Source organism: Stegostoma tigrinum, chromosome 24 (genome assembly GCF_030684315.1).
Source record: "Stegostoma tigrinum isolate sSteTig4 chromosome 24, sSteTig4.hap1, whole genome shotgun sequence".
Classification (NCBI taxonomy): Eukaryota; Metazoa; Chordata; class Chondrichthyes; order Orectolobiformes; family Stegostomatidae; genus Stegostoma; species Stegostoma tigrinum.
Window position 1 is genome coordinate 841,709 of NC_081377.1, and position 13,870 is coordinate 855,578.

Below are 13,870 nucleotides of genomic sequence, written 5' to 3' on the forward strand. Positions count from 1 at the left end.
CATCCCCATCCCCCACAACCCTGAACACTACGGACAATTTTGCATGGCTGATCCACCTAGCCTGCACATCTTTGGACTGTGGAAGGAAACCGGAGCACCCGGAGAAAACCCACGCAGACACGGGGAGAATGTGCAAACTCCATACAGACAGTCACCCGAGGCTGGAATTGAACCCACGTCCCTGGCACTGTGAGGCTGCAGTGCTAACCAGAGTTAGGTAACGTGCATGTGTAATTAAAAGGTGACTTGGAGATGGAATGCCAGCATCATGGAATTATCTTATCCCTGGCTCTCGCTCCCTCACTCTCTTCCACCAGTTCACTCATTTTCCTAAAATTTCTCTCCATCTCTCTGCCTCTCCCTCTCTTTCTATCTTTCCATCTCGCTGTCCTTCAAACTTCCTCAGTTTTGTCCTTTTTCTCATCCTGGTTTCTCTCCCCCCCCCCCCCCCCATTCTCTCTCAATCTTCCCATCCCCCAAAGCCCATCCTTCTTCTCTCCTCACCCCCGTATTTCTCTCCACCCTAATCTATTTTTCCACCATGATCTCTCTCTCTCTCTCTCTTCTGCACATCCTCCCATCCCTGCACTCGCTGTCCTCTGTTCCCCTCTTCTCCACGCTCACCTCTCGGGTGCACACCCTCTCCTCCACACCCACCCCAGGCAGTCTCACTACTCCTTGCGCACGCCGCCCCCCCCCCCCCCCCCCGACCCGTCTTCTCCACATTCTCCCAATGGTCTCTCTCCTCTCCCAAACTTTCTGTGCTCTCTCCCCTCTCCATTTCCCACCCCCTGTGTACGGTCCCTCTTTTCCACACGCCTCTCCTCCTCCTTGACACCTGTCCAGGGTCCCCTTCCTTCCACGACCCTCACCATCGCAGCAGACCCTCCCCCGGCCGCCGCCGCCAACATGGTCATCCTCCTCCACAATCATGACTCCCATGGTACCTGTCCTCCACCACCCACCTCCCGGATGATCTCTGTCCTTCACACCAGCCGCCCTTTCACGTGTGCCCCTACGTGGTCTATCTACTCCATGATCCCGCGTCTTGGTTCCCCCACTGAGATCTCTATCCTCCAGCTGGTCCGTCTGTATCCTCCACTGTATCCTCGCCCAACCCTCTCCTTCTATTCCCCCCGTTTTCTGAACCTACTCTCCCCCCTACAACGGTCGGAGAGGGGGGCGGAACAGGGTGGCCTCCAGTAGGTTGTTTGGCATTCCTGTTGATACCAGTTGGCGGGGAAGCTCTATGATTGGCAGGTCAGCCAGCCATCGAGCTAGCGGGAAATAAGAGCGGGAGACGGTGTCATCGATATGGGTGGGATAATATATGATTGACAGTTACCTAAGCGCGTAGGTATGGAGAATGCCTCCGATGGACAGCTATGTGGCCAATGGGAGCTCAGGGGTGGGACTCACCATCAGGCAGTCGGCAGTTGCTGCGCAGGCGCATTGTCGGTGTGCGAGGAAGCGGAGTGAACGGCCATGGCGAATGAGAAATATCTGCCCGAACTTATGGCGGAGAAGGACAGTCTGGACCCGTCCTTCGTCCATGCAAGCAGGTTACTGGCTGCAGGTAAAGAGTAGGGCTCTGCCAGTGCTGTGTGGGCGGGATTTGGAGCTTTAGGTTCAGGTCTGCGATGGCCTCCGGGCCTGTACTTCGTCGCCTCGGCCCCGTGGAGAACAAAGGGCGGAGCGTGGGGGAGGGGTGGGGGTTCGAAACCGATCCCGAAATCACCCCGATTCGTGCTGTTCGTCGTCGTCCCCCCCCCCAATCCCTACTGCTAGTTCCCGATCCTCAATCTCCGGACTATTCTTGCTTTTCTAGATTACTAATTAATGATGTAGACATTGGTGCAAATGACAGAATCTGCAGGCGAAAAGAAATTTTAAAGCAGTGTAATTTGGGGAACGTGATGTAGAACTTCTAAAGGATGTAGACAAGTGGTTCAGTGAGGAGAAATGCGAAGAGTTTTTGTTGGAAGGCCATGGAGTGCACTGTAAAATGAAGGGCAGTCACCTTACGGTGTTTCAGGAGCAGAGAGACCTGCGTGTATACTTGCAGAGGACCTTAAATGTTGCAGACAAGTTGAGAGCTTGGCTAATAAGTCATAATGGTATCCTAGGTTTTTTTTGCAGGGGCATATAGTTGAGGAGCAAGAAGTAGATGTTGAACCAGCATGGGGCACATGTTTGTCTTCCTGGCTGGAGAATTGTCTAGTTCTGCACTTTAGAAGGCATGCAAAGGTACTGCCAAGGGTGCAGAAAAGAGTAATGAGAATGGTCTCAAACAACAGGACTTTCTGCGTGTAAATGTATTGAAGAAATTAAGGCTGTTTATCGTAAAGGAAAGAAGATTGAGAGAACATCTGTTGGACCCCTCCAAATCATTGACATGCTTAAGAGCATTGTGTTCAGTTCTGATCGCCACATTATGGCAAGGATGTGATGGCTTTGCAGAGGGTGCAGCAGAGGTTTACAGGGATGTTACCTGGATTGGAGGATATGAGCTGTAAGGAAAAAGTAGAAAAATTCGGGTGGTTTTCTCTGGAGCAGCAGAGGCTGAGGGGATACTTGATAGAAGTCTGTAAAATTGATTTCGTGGATAAGGTTGATGTTCAGAATCGTGTTTTCCAGAGTTACAATGTCTAATGCTAGAGGCCTGTATTTAAGGGTACGGGGGAATGTTCAAAGGACATGTGAGGGGCAGTTTTTTTTTACACAGTGGTAGCAGTCTCGAATGCACTGCCTGGAGTGGTGTTGAAGGCAGACATGTTGAGGCCATTTAGGAGACTTCTAGGTAGGTGTATGACCATGTGACGAATGGAGGGATATGCAACAAGGGCAGGCAGAAGGGATTAGTTTTATTTGTCATCATGTTCGGCATAGGATCAAGACTGAGAAGGCATAGATTTACATTTTCTTTTGAAAAGCAACGAGAAAAACCTTTCCAAGTAGAAAATGTTTTGGATATGGAATACTCTGCCTGTGTTGTAGGCACGTTCAATTGAGGCATTTAAATGTGAGTTATTTATTTGAAACAGTGAGTTTTGAGAAGATTTGTAGCTCAGGTTGAGGTTCTGGATGTGGGTTTGCTCGCTGAGCTGGAAGGGTGGTTTTCAGACGTTTCGTCACCATTCTAGGTACCATCATCAGTGAGCCTCCGAAACGCTGTGTTACGTCCTGCTTTCTATTTATCTGTTTAGGTTTCCTTGGGTTGGTGATGTCATTTCCTGTGTTGGTGATGTCATTTCCTGTTTCTTGAAGCAGTGAGCAGGGTTGCAAGGAGATGGCACAGTGCAATTCTCATTCATAGAGCCAGGGCTGACATGGTTGGGTAAATGCTGTGTCTTGCAGTCTAGACATGTCGTGTGGACTTGGGACATTATCGTTTGAGAATATAAAACTCATGATTGTGGTATAGATGACTACTTCTTAACCAGTGCTGTAATGCTTTGAGGTTTGAAACAAACAAAAATACATTGCTGGCAAAACACAGCATGTCTGACAGCATTTGTGGAGAGAAAACGGAGTCAATGTTTTGAGTTATATGACACTTACTGCGGTTATTTGTGGTATATTCTATCTTAACAAACGAACTAAGTCCAAAGGTATACCATAAATTATGGGATGAGGGCATTGAAGGCTCGGGTGTATTTATTGCCCATCCCTCAATGCCCAGCGGGCGGTTCAGAGTTGGCCACATTGCTGTGGTTCTGGAGTCACGTAGTCCAGACCAGGTAAGAATGGCACTTTGTTTCCCGTAAGGGCATTAGTGAACCAAATGGGTTTTTATGACAATTGACAATGGATTCTGTAATTCCAGACATTTATTGAATTCAAATTCCACAATCTGCCGTGGCAGGATTTGAATCTGGATCCCCAGAACGTAATCTAGGTCTCTGGATTAACAGTCTAGCGATAATACCTCTAGGTCACTGCCTCCCCAGTGTATTTCATATAATCTAAAATTGTTTGTTTTTTTTTAAATGAATTTTAATTGTATGAGGTTTCTGTTGACAGTGTTTTTATTTAACTGTGTTTATTGGCTAATCGGAAGGATTTAGTTGTTGCTTTAGTGTCTGCCGCTACTTGGGTTGAGTTCAAATCCCTCTCCAGGACTGAGACATTGAAATAGTCTACTGCTATAGTATAGTATTGAACAGTACTGGAGTCATTGTCTTTAGGAGGTGGTAAACTGAGGCTTCTTCTGGTCCCTCGGGTAGATGCTAGTTTGACTATTTTTAAGGTTTCAATGGTAGCCATGATGTGGAGGTGCTGGTTTTGGACTGGGTGCATAAGATAAAAATCATACAACACCTATATAAACTATAATCTGTGATTTTTGACTGTTTTGAAGATCAGGGGTGTTGTACCAAATGCTAATATGTAACCTTCCATTAATGTCACAAACCGTCAACCAGCACTATATCATTATTGCTGTTTGTGGAGTTGATATGCACGTTAGCAGTGAATCTCTTTGGGATATATTGGGTTTTACAATGTGATAGAGAAATGTAAACCTTTCTGGAGACTGGTAATTAGGATTTGAGTTAAAATGTTAGCTAGAAATTGTTTTAAACAGAAACTGCAGGAACTCCACGTTAAATGAGAATCTGTTCTGTCCTTGGTTATTGCTTTAGATTGCATTAATTTGCAGACGCTTCAGTGAGTTGACAGGTATATTCTGTGCAGCAGGTGTGGGTATTAAGTTTGGGTAAAGATATATCTTTTAACTTAATATGTGATTCTAGAAGTGCCTAGAAACACAGAGTGGGAATTTGTGTGGTGTCTGAAGAAATGTGTAGTAGCTATCATGCAGGAAGAATGAATAATACAGTGTAAGAATAAATATTTGCGGTTTTATTTTTCAGAAGTTTCATGTGTGGTGACTTTGCTTGGCACTTTACCAAGCTTCAGTGCAAGTTTGTGCCTTCAGAGTTTAAAGTAGATAAATGATCAAAGCTAGAGCATAAATATAAACATAGAAGGGGCAAGGCTTTATACAAAGGTGAACTAGAGATCCAGTGCAAGATTTAAAAGCCAGTACACTGTCTTGCATTCCTGGGACTGTGGGAATGTCATTAATTTTCAATGTCACATTAAACGTTGGTGATGTGATGAGTTTATGCTGTGTTGCAGACCAACATAGGCTTTCAGCTAGAGTGAATTCATTTCTAATTGTAAACACCTAGTCAGTGCAGTAATCAGGAGACTATTTTAATGTTGTAACTGTATAGTGATCTTACATCTATTGAAGTAATCATGTTGTCTAGGGCAGGAAGTCTTCTGGTTCTTGCATGATTTGTGTCAAATTTATATCTCAAGTCATGTGTGAAAATACCACTTCAAATATTTGTGCCCTGTGAGAACTGAAGTTTGCTGTAACTGTATTGGGCACTGATTAAAGAGAATGGATCTTGTGAAAATTGGGGAATGTTTAACAGCTAGCTATATTCTCTGCATTAAATTACATGAAATTGTTTGTTTTTCTTCTGTTTCCTGGGGTGTGTGTTCATTTTGGGCTGCTGCAGAACAGGTTGTTTCACTAGCTTTTTGCTTATTCTAGTGCCTGTCTTCTACACTTCAAGTGGTATATGAATACAGCAATGCAAAACCACATAATTCTAGAATTGCATTTGGTAGGATTAACTGGTAAAGGCAATGTTAAATAGAGCACAATTCTAAAGGGGTAGAAGAGCAGAGGGTACAGTCAAACAGCATTCGGTCCAATCAATCCAAGCTGGCAGTGTACCCAAACTAAACTCTGTTATTGCTCTAGATTGCATTCAATTGCAGTACTTCAGTGAATTGAAGGGTGTGTTCAGTGCAGCAGGCATAAGTATTAAGTTTGGATAAAGTTATATCTTTTAACTTAATATGTGATTCTAGAAGTGCCAAAAACAGTGGAAATTTGTGTGGTGTCTGAAGCAATGTGTATACATTTGGCCTGTACCTCTCAACGTTTCCTATTTATGAACTTATCCAAATGTCTCTTAAATGTTTTAACTGCACCTGCATCCACCACTTCCTCTGAGAGTTCATTATACACGCGAACCACTCTGTTTAAAAAGTTACCTTTCATGTCCTTTTCAAATCCATCTGCATTCACCTTCAAATAGTTTTGAACTCCCTTGCTGTTGGGAAAGACCCTTGTCGCCTTATCTTTGAACCTCAGGATTTTATAAGACTCATTAAAATCACCCCTCAAACCTCCTACGTTCTCCTGATCTCACTGAGAAATGCCTTCCTTTTGCGACCTGCACCATCGCCATCCTAGAAGCTGAGAATCCTCATTGCTGGAAAATTGGAGTGCATTTGGAGATTTGCTGGAAATTGGAATTTTAGTGGCAGTTCGCAACCATTCATATGTACTTTCCTGCAAATTAACTGTTTTCATTTTTATATGTTTCTCCTAACTAAAGTTTTACCTGTTTATTTCATCACTACTGTGGAATGTGGAGGAATTTTAATTCCAATTTCTCCTTGTAGAAATAGAAAAGGTTCAGAAGGGAGAGAAAAAAGAGGAAGAAAAGAGATTCCTTGATGTTTTGACACAGAAGAACATAAAGCTTTCTGAACGTTGCCTGATACCTGTTGCACAATTCCCGAAGGTAAGACTTCTGATACATTATAGCTCAGTTTAGCGTTAGAACGGTGCTTAGCAATGCTTATGCTTTGGAGGAAAAAATTAGTTTCAGTAGTGGAGGTGAGATTCATTCTTGTTACTGTGACTGTTTATTCATTCATATAGCCTTCTGCAGGTCGAAACTGTGCATTGTCTCCAGTGTGATTTTGTTCAGCATTATTTCAGTCCCAAAGCAACAGTGCTACTAAACAACAATATAATTTTATGCCCATAGGAAGATTTGTACTTCAGTTTACTGCCTGTGCATCGTCTGAGTTTAAACCACAGGTGATGAGCAGAATATAATCTTAGGAAGGAGAGTGAAATTTCTATAACATGTAGTTGACTGCTACTTAAATTTATCTTGTGTCCCATAACTTCCTCCAATTCTTTTAGACAGGTAACAGATATCAAGACTTAACAGTTTGGGGAAACTCTAATTGTCAATCAGGATAAGTCCCACAAAATCTCCTCTGGCTGACTCCGTTACACTGTTGAAATTTGGAGGAAGGTTTGGCAGAAAACACCTTCCAAAGTAAACCTATCCTGTCTGAGTTAGTATCTCAATATGGGTTTAAACCTCTCTGAACCTGGCGGGCAACCCTTAAAAGAGTATCCTGGAGATGGCTAAAGTTGCACTTCCGAATTTCACCACACTCTGACTGCAGGAACCCTGAACACCTTGGGTTTGAGAGTTACATCCTGGAGTTAGACGTTTTCCCCAGGAGAGCATTGAAGTGGTTAATGAACTTGATGTTTAAACAGTGGCAAATTTATGACCTGAAATGGTGATAACTAGTAAGTTAGTTCTTGGATGATACAAAAATTGGTCAGATGGAAAATAGTAAGGAGGATAGCCTTAAATTGCAGGAGGATATATTCAGGCTGGTCAGATGGACTGATTAATGGCAAGTTGAATTCAATTTGGATAAATGTAAGCTAATGCATTTGTGCAGAGTGGGTAGGGTAAACAAGACAAGACCCTGGGAAACACCGAGGATCAGAGGGACCTTAGTGTGTATGTACACTGGTCCCTGAAGTTATCACAACAAGTGGATGAAGTGGTTAACAAGGTAAACTAGCTGCTATTAACTGAGGCATAGAGTTTGAGTGTCTGGAGTTTGTGGGGATTGTAACGTTAGTTAGACCATAACTAGTGTATTGTGTGGCGTTCTGGAATCCACATTTATAGGAGGGATATGACAGCACTGCGGAGGGTGCCGAGGTGATTTACCAGGATGTTGTCTATCCTGAAAACTTCAGTTATGAAGAAAAATTGGACAGATTGGGGTTTTCCTTAGGGCAGAGGAGATTGAGGGGGACGTGATTGGGATATATAAAATTATGAGGGACACAGATGGGAAGATTAGGGGAATCAGTGACCAGGAGGTTTGGATTTAGGGTAAGGGGCAGAAGGTTCACAGGAGCTGTGAAGATATACTTCTTGATCCGGAAGCTGGTGGGAATCTGGAACACCTTGATTGTAAGGGTGATAAAGGCAGAAGCCCTCAAAATGTTGGAGATGTTCACATATATGTTTGCTATGCCAAGACGTGCAAGGCTATGGGTCAAGTGCTAGAAAATGATATTAGAATAGATAGGTAGTTGTTTTGAATGGCATGGGTGCAGTAGCTGAAGAGACTTTTTTCTGTGCAATAGCTCAGATTCTAGCTAGCAGTAAAGTGCTGCTTTGGTGGTGTTGTGGACTGTAATGCAGAAACATTTCCCTGAAATGGCAATTAAAAAAAAACAAAAGAACTGTGGATGCTAGAAATCAGAAACAAAAGCAGAAATTGCTGGAAAAGCTTGGCAGGCACTTCCGTGGGTCGAGTGACCCTTCCTCAGAACACTGCTGCACCTTTCCAGCAATTTCTGTTTTTGTCCCTGAAATGGCGTTCCAACATTGTGTAAGAGAATTGCAGATGCTATAAATCAGAGATTCACTCAGCATCCACCAGCAGCATGTTGAATTTGCATAGCATAGGTACTGATTTTTGGTAATGCTTCAGAGGAAGAAGCAATAAATATTGTTATGTTAATCTCAAATTTGGCCTTTAAAGTGCAATTGTGAAGTGCTTGCACATTATACCTTTGGTTATGTCTTACCCAAACACAGACTGTAGACAGAGTTTTGGGAAATTTGCTTGATCTAGACTGAAGCTTGATGAATCTCTTGTTTCTTATCCCACTTTATGTCCAATGTTTTAAGATGTGAGTAGAGGGGGAATGCATAGGTGTAGAAACCACTCATTTTCGGTCGTTCTGAGATATGTACTTCGCAGGAAACATTGTGAGTTAAATTCGCTTACGTTGAGTCGACTTCAAGAAGGAAGCACTTTTCATGGCCTCAGTAGATGTTCTAAAAAGCTTTACAAACAATTAAATACTTCAGTGTAATATCTGTAATGCAGTTCTTCATTAATTTGAAATGTTTTTGTAGTTCAACTTTGTGGGGAAGCTGCTTGGACCTAGAGGAAATTCATTGAAGAGGCTGCAAGAAGATACTGGCACAAAAATGTCCATCCTTGGGAAAGGTTCAATGCGAGATAAGTCCAAGGTATGAAAACTGTAAAAGTATTAATTTGATAATGTAAAATGTCATTGGAATTCCAATTGGTTTGGGAAAATTGTGCCTCAGTTCAGTTCTATAGAACTCTCAATCAGTGAAGCCATTTTATTCAGGCTTCTGGAGTGCATTTCCATGCAAATTGATGCAACCATTCTGCAAACAAAACTCTACAATCTCAAATTTTTCAAAGTTGCTATGGCACAAACCGAGTAAGCTGATTCTGAAAGATTTCGATAGGGAAATGGGTATTACCTCTGTCCCTCTATGTTTCATATCCATTTTCAATGACAGTAGGTTGATAAGTTAATGATGAGTGGGACACTCATAGGGACAAATAAGATTATTTTGTACATGAGAAGGATATTTGATCTGTGGCACATATCTAGTTCTGATGAGGGTAGGGTTGAAATCCATTACGTTTCAATGAGTGCACTTGTGGTTGTGAAGTTGGCTACCATCAGTAAACCTATACCATAACACATTGTAAAGTCGCAAAATTCATGAAACAGTTTAACATATCACTGATAATTTTATCAACAAACCATGGGAGTCTGGTAGCTGACTGGTGCTCGGATATGTGTGATGTTAATATTAGAGAATAATCATTATTTCTTTTCTTTCCTTTTTTATTAGGAAGATGAGCTTCGTAAAGGAGGAGAAGCTAAGTATGCACACTTGAACAGTGATCTGCATGTTCTTGTTGAAGTCTTTGCACCCCCAACCGAAGCCTATTCACGAATGTACCATGCCATGGAGGAGCTCAAAAAATTCCTTATTCCTGTGAGTCCCACTTTTCATCTTGATAGATCAGACTATTGCTTGTTTCCAAGTGTCAACTTTACTCCCTTCGCTTATTGCACTTGACTATCCCAAAATGTAGTTATTGAATGAAAGGAAATTGTTGTCTTTCAGCTGATTATTGCTCAGGACAGCAGTGTTCAATAAGTGTGGAGTGAGTTCAGCACACCTCTCAACTACATCTATTTGAGTTTGATTGTTGTATATAAGATGGCTTGAATTAGCTGAGAATCAGTATTACGTAAACGAGGTAAATGTATAAAAGTTTGAAGCTTAAACATTATGCAACTGTCTGTCTCACTCTGCGAGCAGGAACTGTTGAGAGTGCTGGTTTCTCACTCAATGAATTTCTGGTAAATGCACATTACAACTTTTTACATCCACTTATAAATTCTCATTAACATGATCCTTGAACAACAGTAATTATATTTTGCAAATGTGCTGTTTGCTTCGTTGGGGTTAATATGCACAGAAGCAAGATCTTTGTAGGAGGTCAATTTAAATAGGTTTTATTGCAGGTCAAATTTTGTCATAATTCCTGTTGGAATCTTTCTGTAAAGAACTGTCTGTTATTTTTTTCAGACCCTTTTAGAATAAGAATAACTCCTACATGTGCTATGTTTTTAATACTCGTGATTCTGTTTATATCAGTGACTTAACCCTCTGAAATGGAACACATCTTTGCATTTCACACGGACTTTTCAAATCTAGGGCTGCATGCTTCAGACCAGAACAATTTCTGTCTTTATTGTGCACTTGAAACCTGAGAACGATGTAGTAACTTCCCACATCTGCTTTCCCTTACATTGTCAGTTCTGCGCAATTTGGGATATAACCCAGCAGTGCCATTGGAGTGTCTTGTTGAAGCAGGGAGGAGGATTTTATCCCATCAGTCAGACCTCAAACTGAGTAAAGTATTTCATTTACCAAACTTTGACCAAAATGTGCAATTGAATTGGAAGCTTAGTTATAAACGTTCGCAAAATTTCAGTGTGGTACTTGGAATTTTTATTTTATTGACCTTGTGGGATGTGGACATTTCTAGCTGGCCAGCATTTATTGCCTGTCCCTGGTTACCCTTGAGAAGGTGGTGGTGAGCTGCCTTCTTGAACCACCTCAGTCCACCTGCTGTGGGTTGACCCACAATGCCCTTAGGGAGGAAATTCCAGCATTTTGACCCAGCAACAAGTAAGGAACGCTGCTATATTTTCCACGTCAGGGTGGTAAGTGGCTTGAAGAAGAACTTGAAGGTAGTGGTGGTGTTCCCATAATTTCTGCTGCCCTTATCCTTCTAGATGGAAGTGATTGTGGGTTTGGAAGATGCTGTCTGTGGATCTTGTAGATGGTGCACACCACTGCCACTGAGCATCAGTGGTGGAGGGAGTGGCTGCTTGTGAATACAGTGTCAATCAAGTGGGCTGCTTTGTCCTGGATGGTGTCAAGCTTCTTGAGTGTTGATGGGGCTGCACAATCAAGACAAGTGGGGAGTATTGCATCGGATTCCTGACTTGTACCTTGTGGATGGTGCAGAGTGGGGAGTGAGGAGGTGAGTTTGACACCAGAGTATTAGTAATTTTCGACCTACTGTTGTAAATGCAGTGGCTACATTGTGACTCCAGTTGAGTTGATGGTTAGCTTGCTTGTATGTGAGGAAAAGTGAATTTTTTAAAATCAGGCGGGTTTCTACACCAAATCCTGAAACAGCTAACATGAGCAAGAGATGTGGCTACCTCTTGGGTGTAAGACAGGTAATTGTCTGTGTAGCTCTGAGAACTAGTTAAGTCAGTGGTCTGTCCTCACTCTTTGCCAAAACTCGCAGTAAGTGCTTGCACGAAGGAAAAGTAACGAGTTAATACAGTTGGACTGAACAGTGGCTGTAGTGGTATGTGTGTATGTTCATTTTTAAACACATTTGGTCAATGCAAGATGCAGGGTTTCAGAGATTGAGTCCGAACCAACCCTCCAAAGAGCATCCCACCCAATGGGCCAAATGGCCTGCTGCCACATTAGTGATTGTATGATTCTGTAACGTGCAATACTTTGTATGGCAAACTGTCTGTTGTATTGAACGTCCACAAAATGTAACGTACATGAAGATGCTCTTTTTGCTATTTATTAAAGAATCCATTCTTTATTGGGCTGTCACATCTAATGGGAGTTTTATTTTGACAACATTGTGGCATGAATAGTTGAAAAACTATGGAATCTGCAGTGAGAAGGTAAGAAATTGTGCGTGAGATATCATTGCACAGTACTACGCTACTGGATTGAAGACTTAGAATGTCATCTTTTGCTTGAACTCCCTTCTTATCTGTAAAATTTGTCCTTTTGCTCTGTTCATTCTACAGTTGGATGCTTTTAAAGGTAAAGCTCGGTACTACCTCAATTACTTGCACTCCTGAAATCTCCTCTTAAAATCTTCCTTCATCAAACTTTGTATTTAGATACATTGATTTAAGGTGCAGAGCAAAATCAAAAATGTTCGTGGATGTAATGGGCCAAATGTCATCCTTCAATGCTGTTAAATTCTAGGATTTAATTCTAAGTTGTTGCAGTTTTGCTTTCCATTTTATTTGCTGTCTTTTTTTCTAAGCTAAGTTGATGAAGCACTAAGGTTCTAAGAAAAAACTGCCTTAGCTTTTCACAGGTTTCTGAATTTAAGGAAAAATACTGCCCTATCTTTGCTAACAAGGTGTAGAGCTGAATGAACACAGCAGGCCAAGCAGCTTCAGAGGAGCAGGAAAGCTGGTGTTTCGGGCCTAGATGCTTCTTCAGAAATGAGGGATTGGGAACGGGGCTCAGAAATAAATTGGGAGAGAAGGGAGGTGGATAAAAGGAATAAAGGAGAAGATAGGTGAGAGGTGACAGACAGGTCAAGGAGGCGGGGATGGAGCCAGTAAAGGTGAGAGTAGGTGGGGAGTAATGGAGGGTATAGGCCAGAGCAGGGAGGGAAGGACAGGTCAAGGGGGTAGGATGAGGCTGGTAGGAAGGAGATGGGTTGGGGCTTGAGGTGGAAGGAGGGTATAGGTGGGAGGAAGGACAAGTTAGGGCTGGCTTTAGGATACTATTGGGGGAGGGGAGATTTTGAAGCTGGTGAAGTCCACATTGATACCATTGGGCTGCAGGGTTCCCAAGCAGAATATGAGATGCTGTTTATGGAACCTTCAGGTGCCATCATTGTGGCACTGCAGGAGGCCCAGGATAGACATGTCGTCCAGTTTAGTTGTTTAGTGCGAACCGAGCTTGGGTGTTCTGCAAAGCGGTCCCCAAGCCTCTGTTTGGTTTCCCTGCTGTAACGGAGGCCACAACTGCTACAGCGGATACGGTATATCAGTTTAGCAGATGTGCGGGTGAACATCTTGCTGTGGAAGGTCTTCTTGGAACCTGGGATGGGGGTGCGGGGAAGCTGTAGGGGCAGGTGCAGGACTTCCTGCGGTTGCAGGGAAAAATGCTGGGTGTGGTGGGGCTGGAGGAGAGTGTGGAGCGGAAAAGGGAGTCAAGGAGAGAGTGGTCCCTCCAGAAAGCAGACAAGAGTGGGGAGGGGAAAATGTCTTTGGTGGTGGGGTCGGATTGCAGATGGCGGAAGTGTCGGAGGATGATGCGTTGGATCCTGAGGTTGGTGAGGGCGAGGGTATTCTGTTGTGGTTATTGTGGGGACAGGGTGTGAGGGACGAGTTGCAGGAGACATGGGCGAGGGCGTTCTCGACCACTGAGTTGGGGAGTGGAAGTTGCGGTCCATGAAAAACAAGGGCATCTGAGATGTTTGGGAGTAGCTTGCCTCATCCTGGGAGCAGATGCAGCGGCAAAGGAATTGGGAATAGGGGATGGCCTTTTTGTGGGAAGGTGGGTGGCAGGAGGTGGATTCTAGATAGATG

The 13,870-nt window shown here is 43.1% G+C and overlaps 1 protein-coding gene across 4 annotated transcripts in view; it reads left to right on the forward strand.

Annotated features, from left to right (window-relative positions):
- The first annotated feature begins 1,441 nt into the window (after window positions 1–1,441).
- LOC125464912 (KH domain-containing, RNA-binding, signal transduction-associated protein 1-like) overlaps window positions 1,442–13,870 on the forward strand; it is a 42,107-nt gene continuing 29,678 nt past the window's right edge. For all 4 annotated transcript variants that reach the window (XR_009447165.1, XR_007250126.2, XR_007250127.2 and 1 more), the window contains exons 1-4: window positions 1,442–1,576; window positions 6,493–6,614; window positions 9,069–9,185; window positions 9,831–9,977. Coding sequence is in view for 1 of the 4 variants with exons in the window: in XM_048557798.2 (XP_048413755.1) it covers window positions 1,486–1,576; window positions 6,493–6,614; window positions 9,069–9,185; window positions 9,831–9,977 (477 nt within the window). In the remaining 3 variants the exon portion in view is untranslated. The remainder of the gene's footprint in view (window positions 1,577–6,492; window positions 6,615–9,068; window positions 9,186–9,830; window positions 9,978–13,870) is intronic.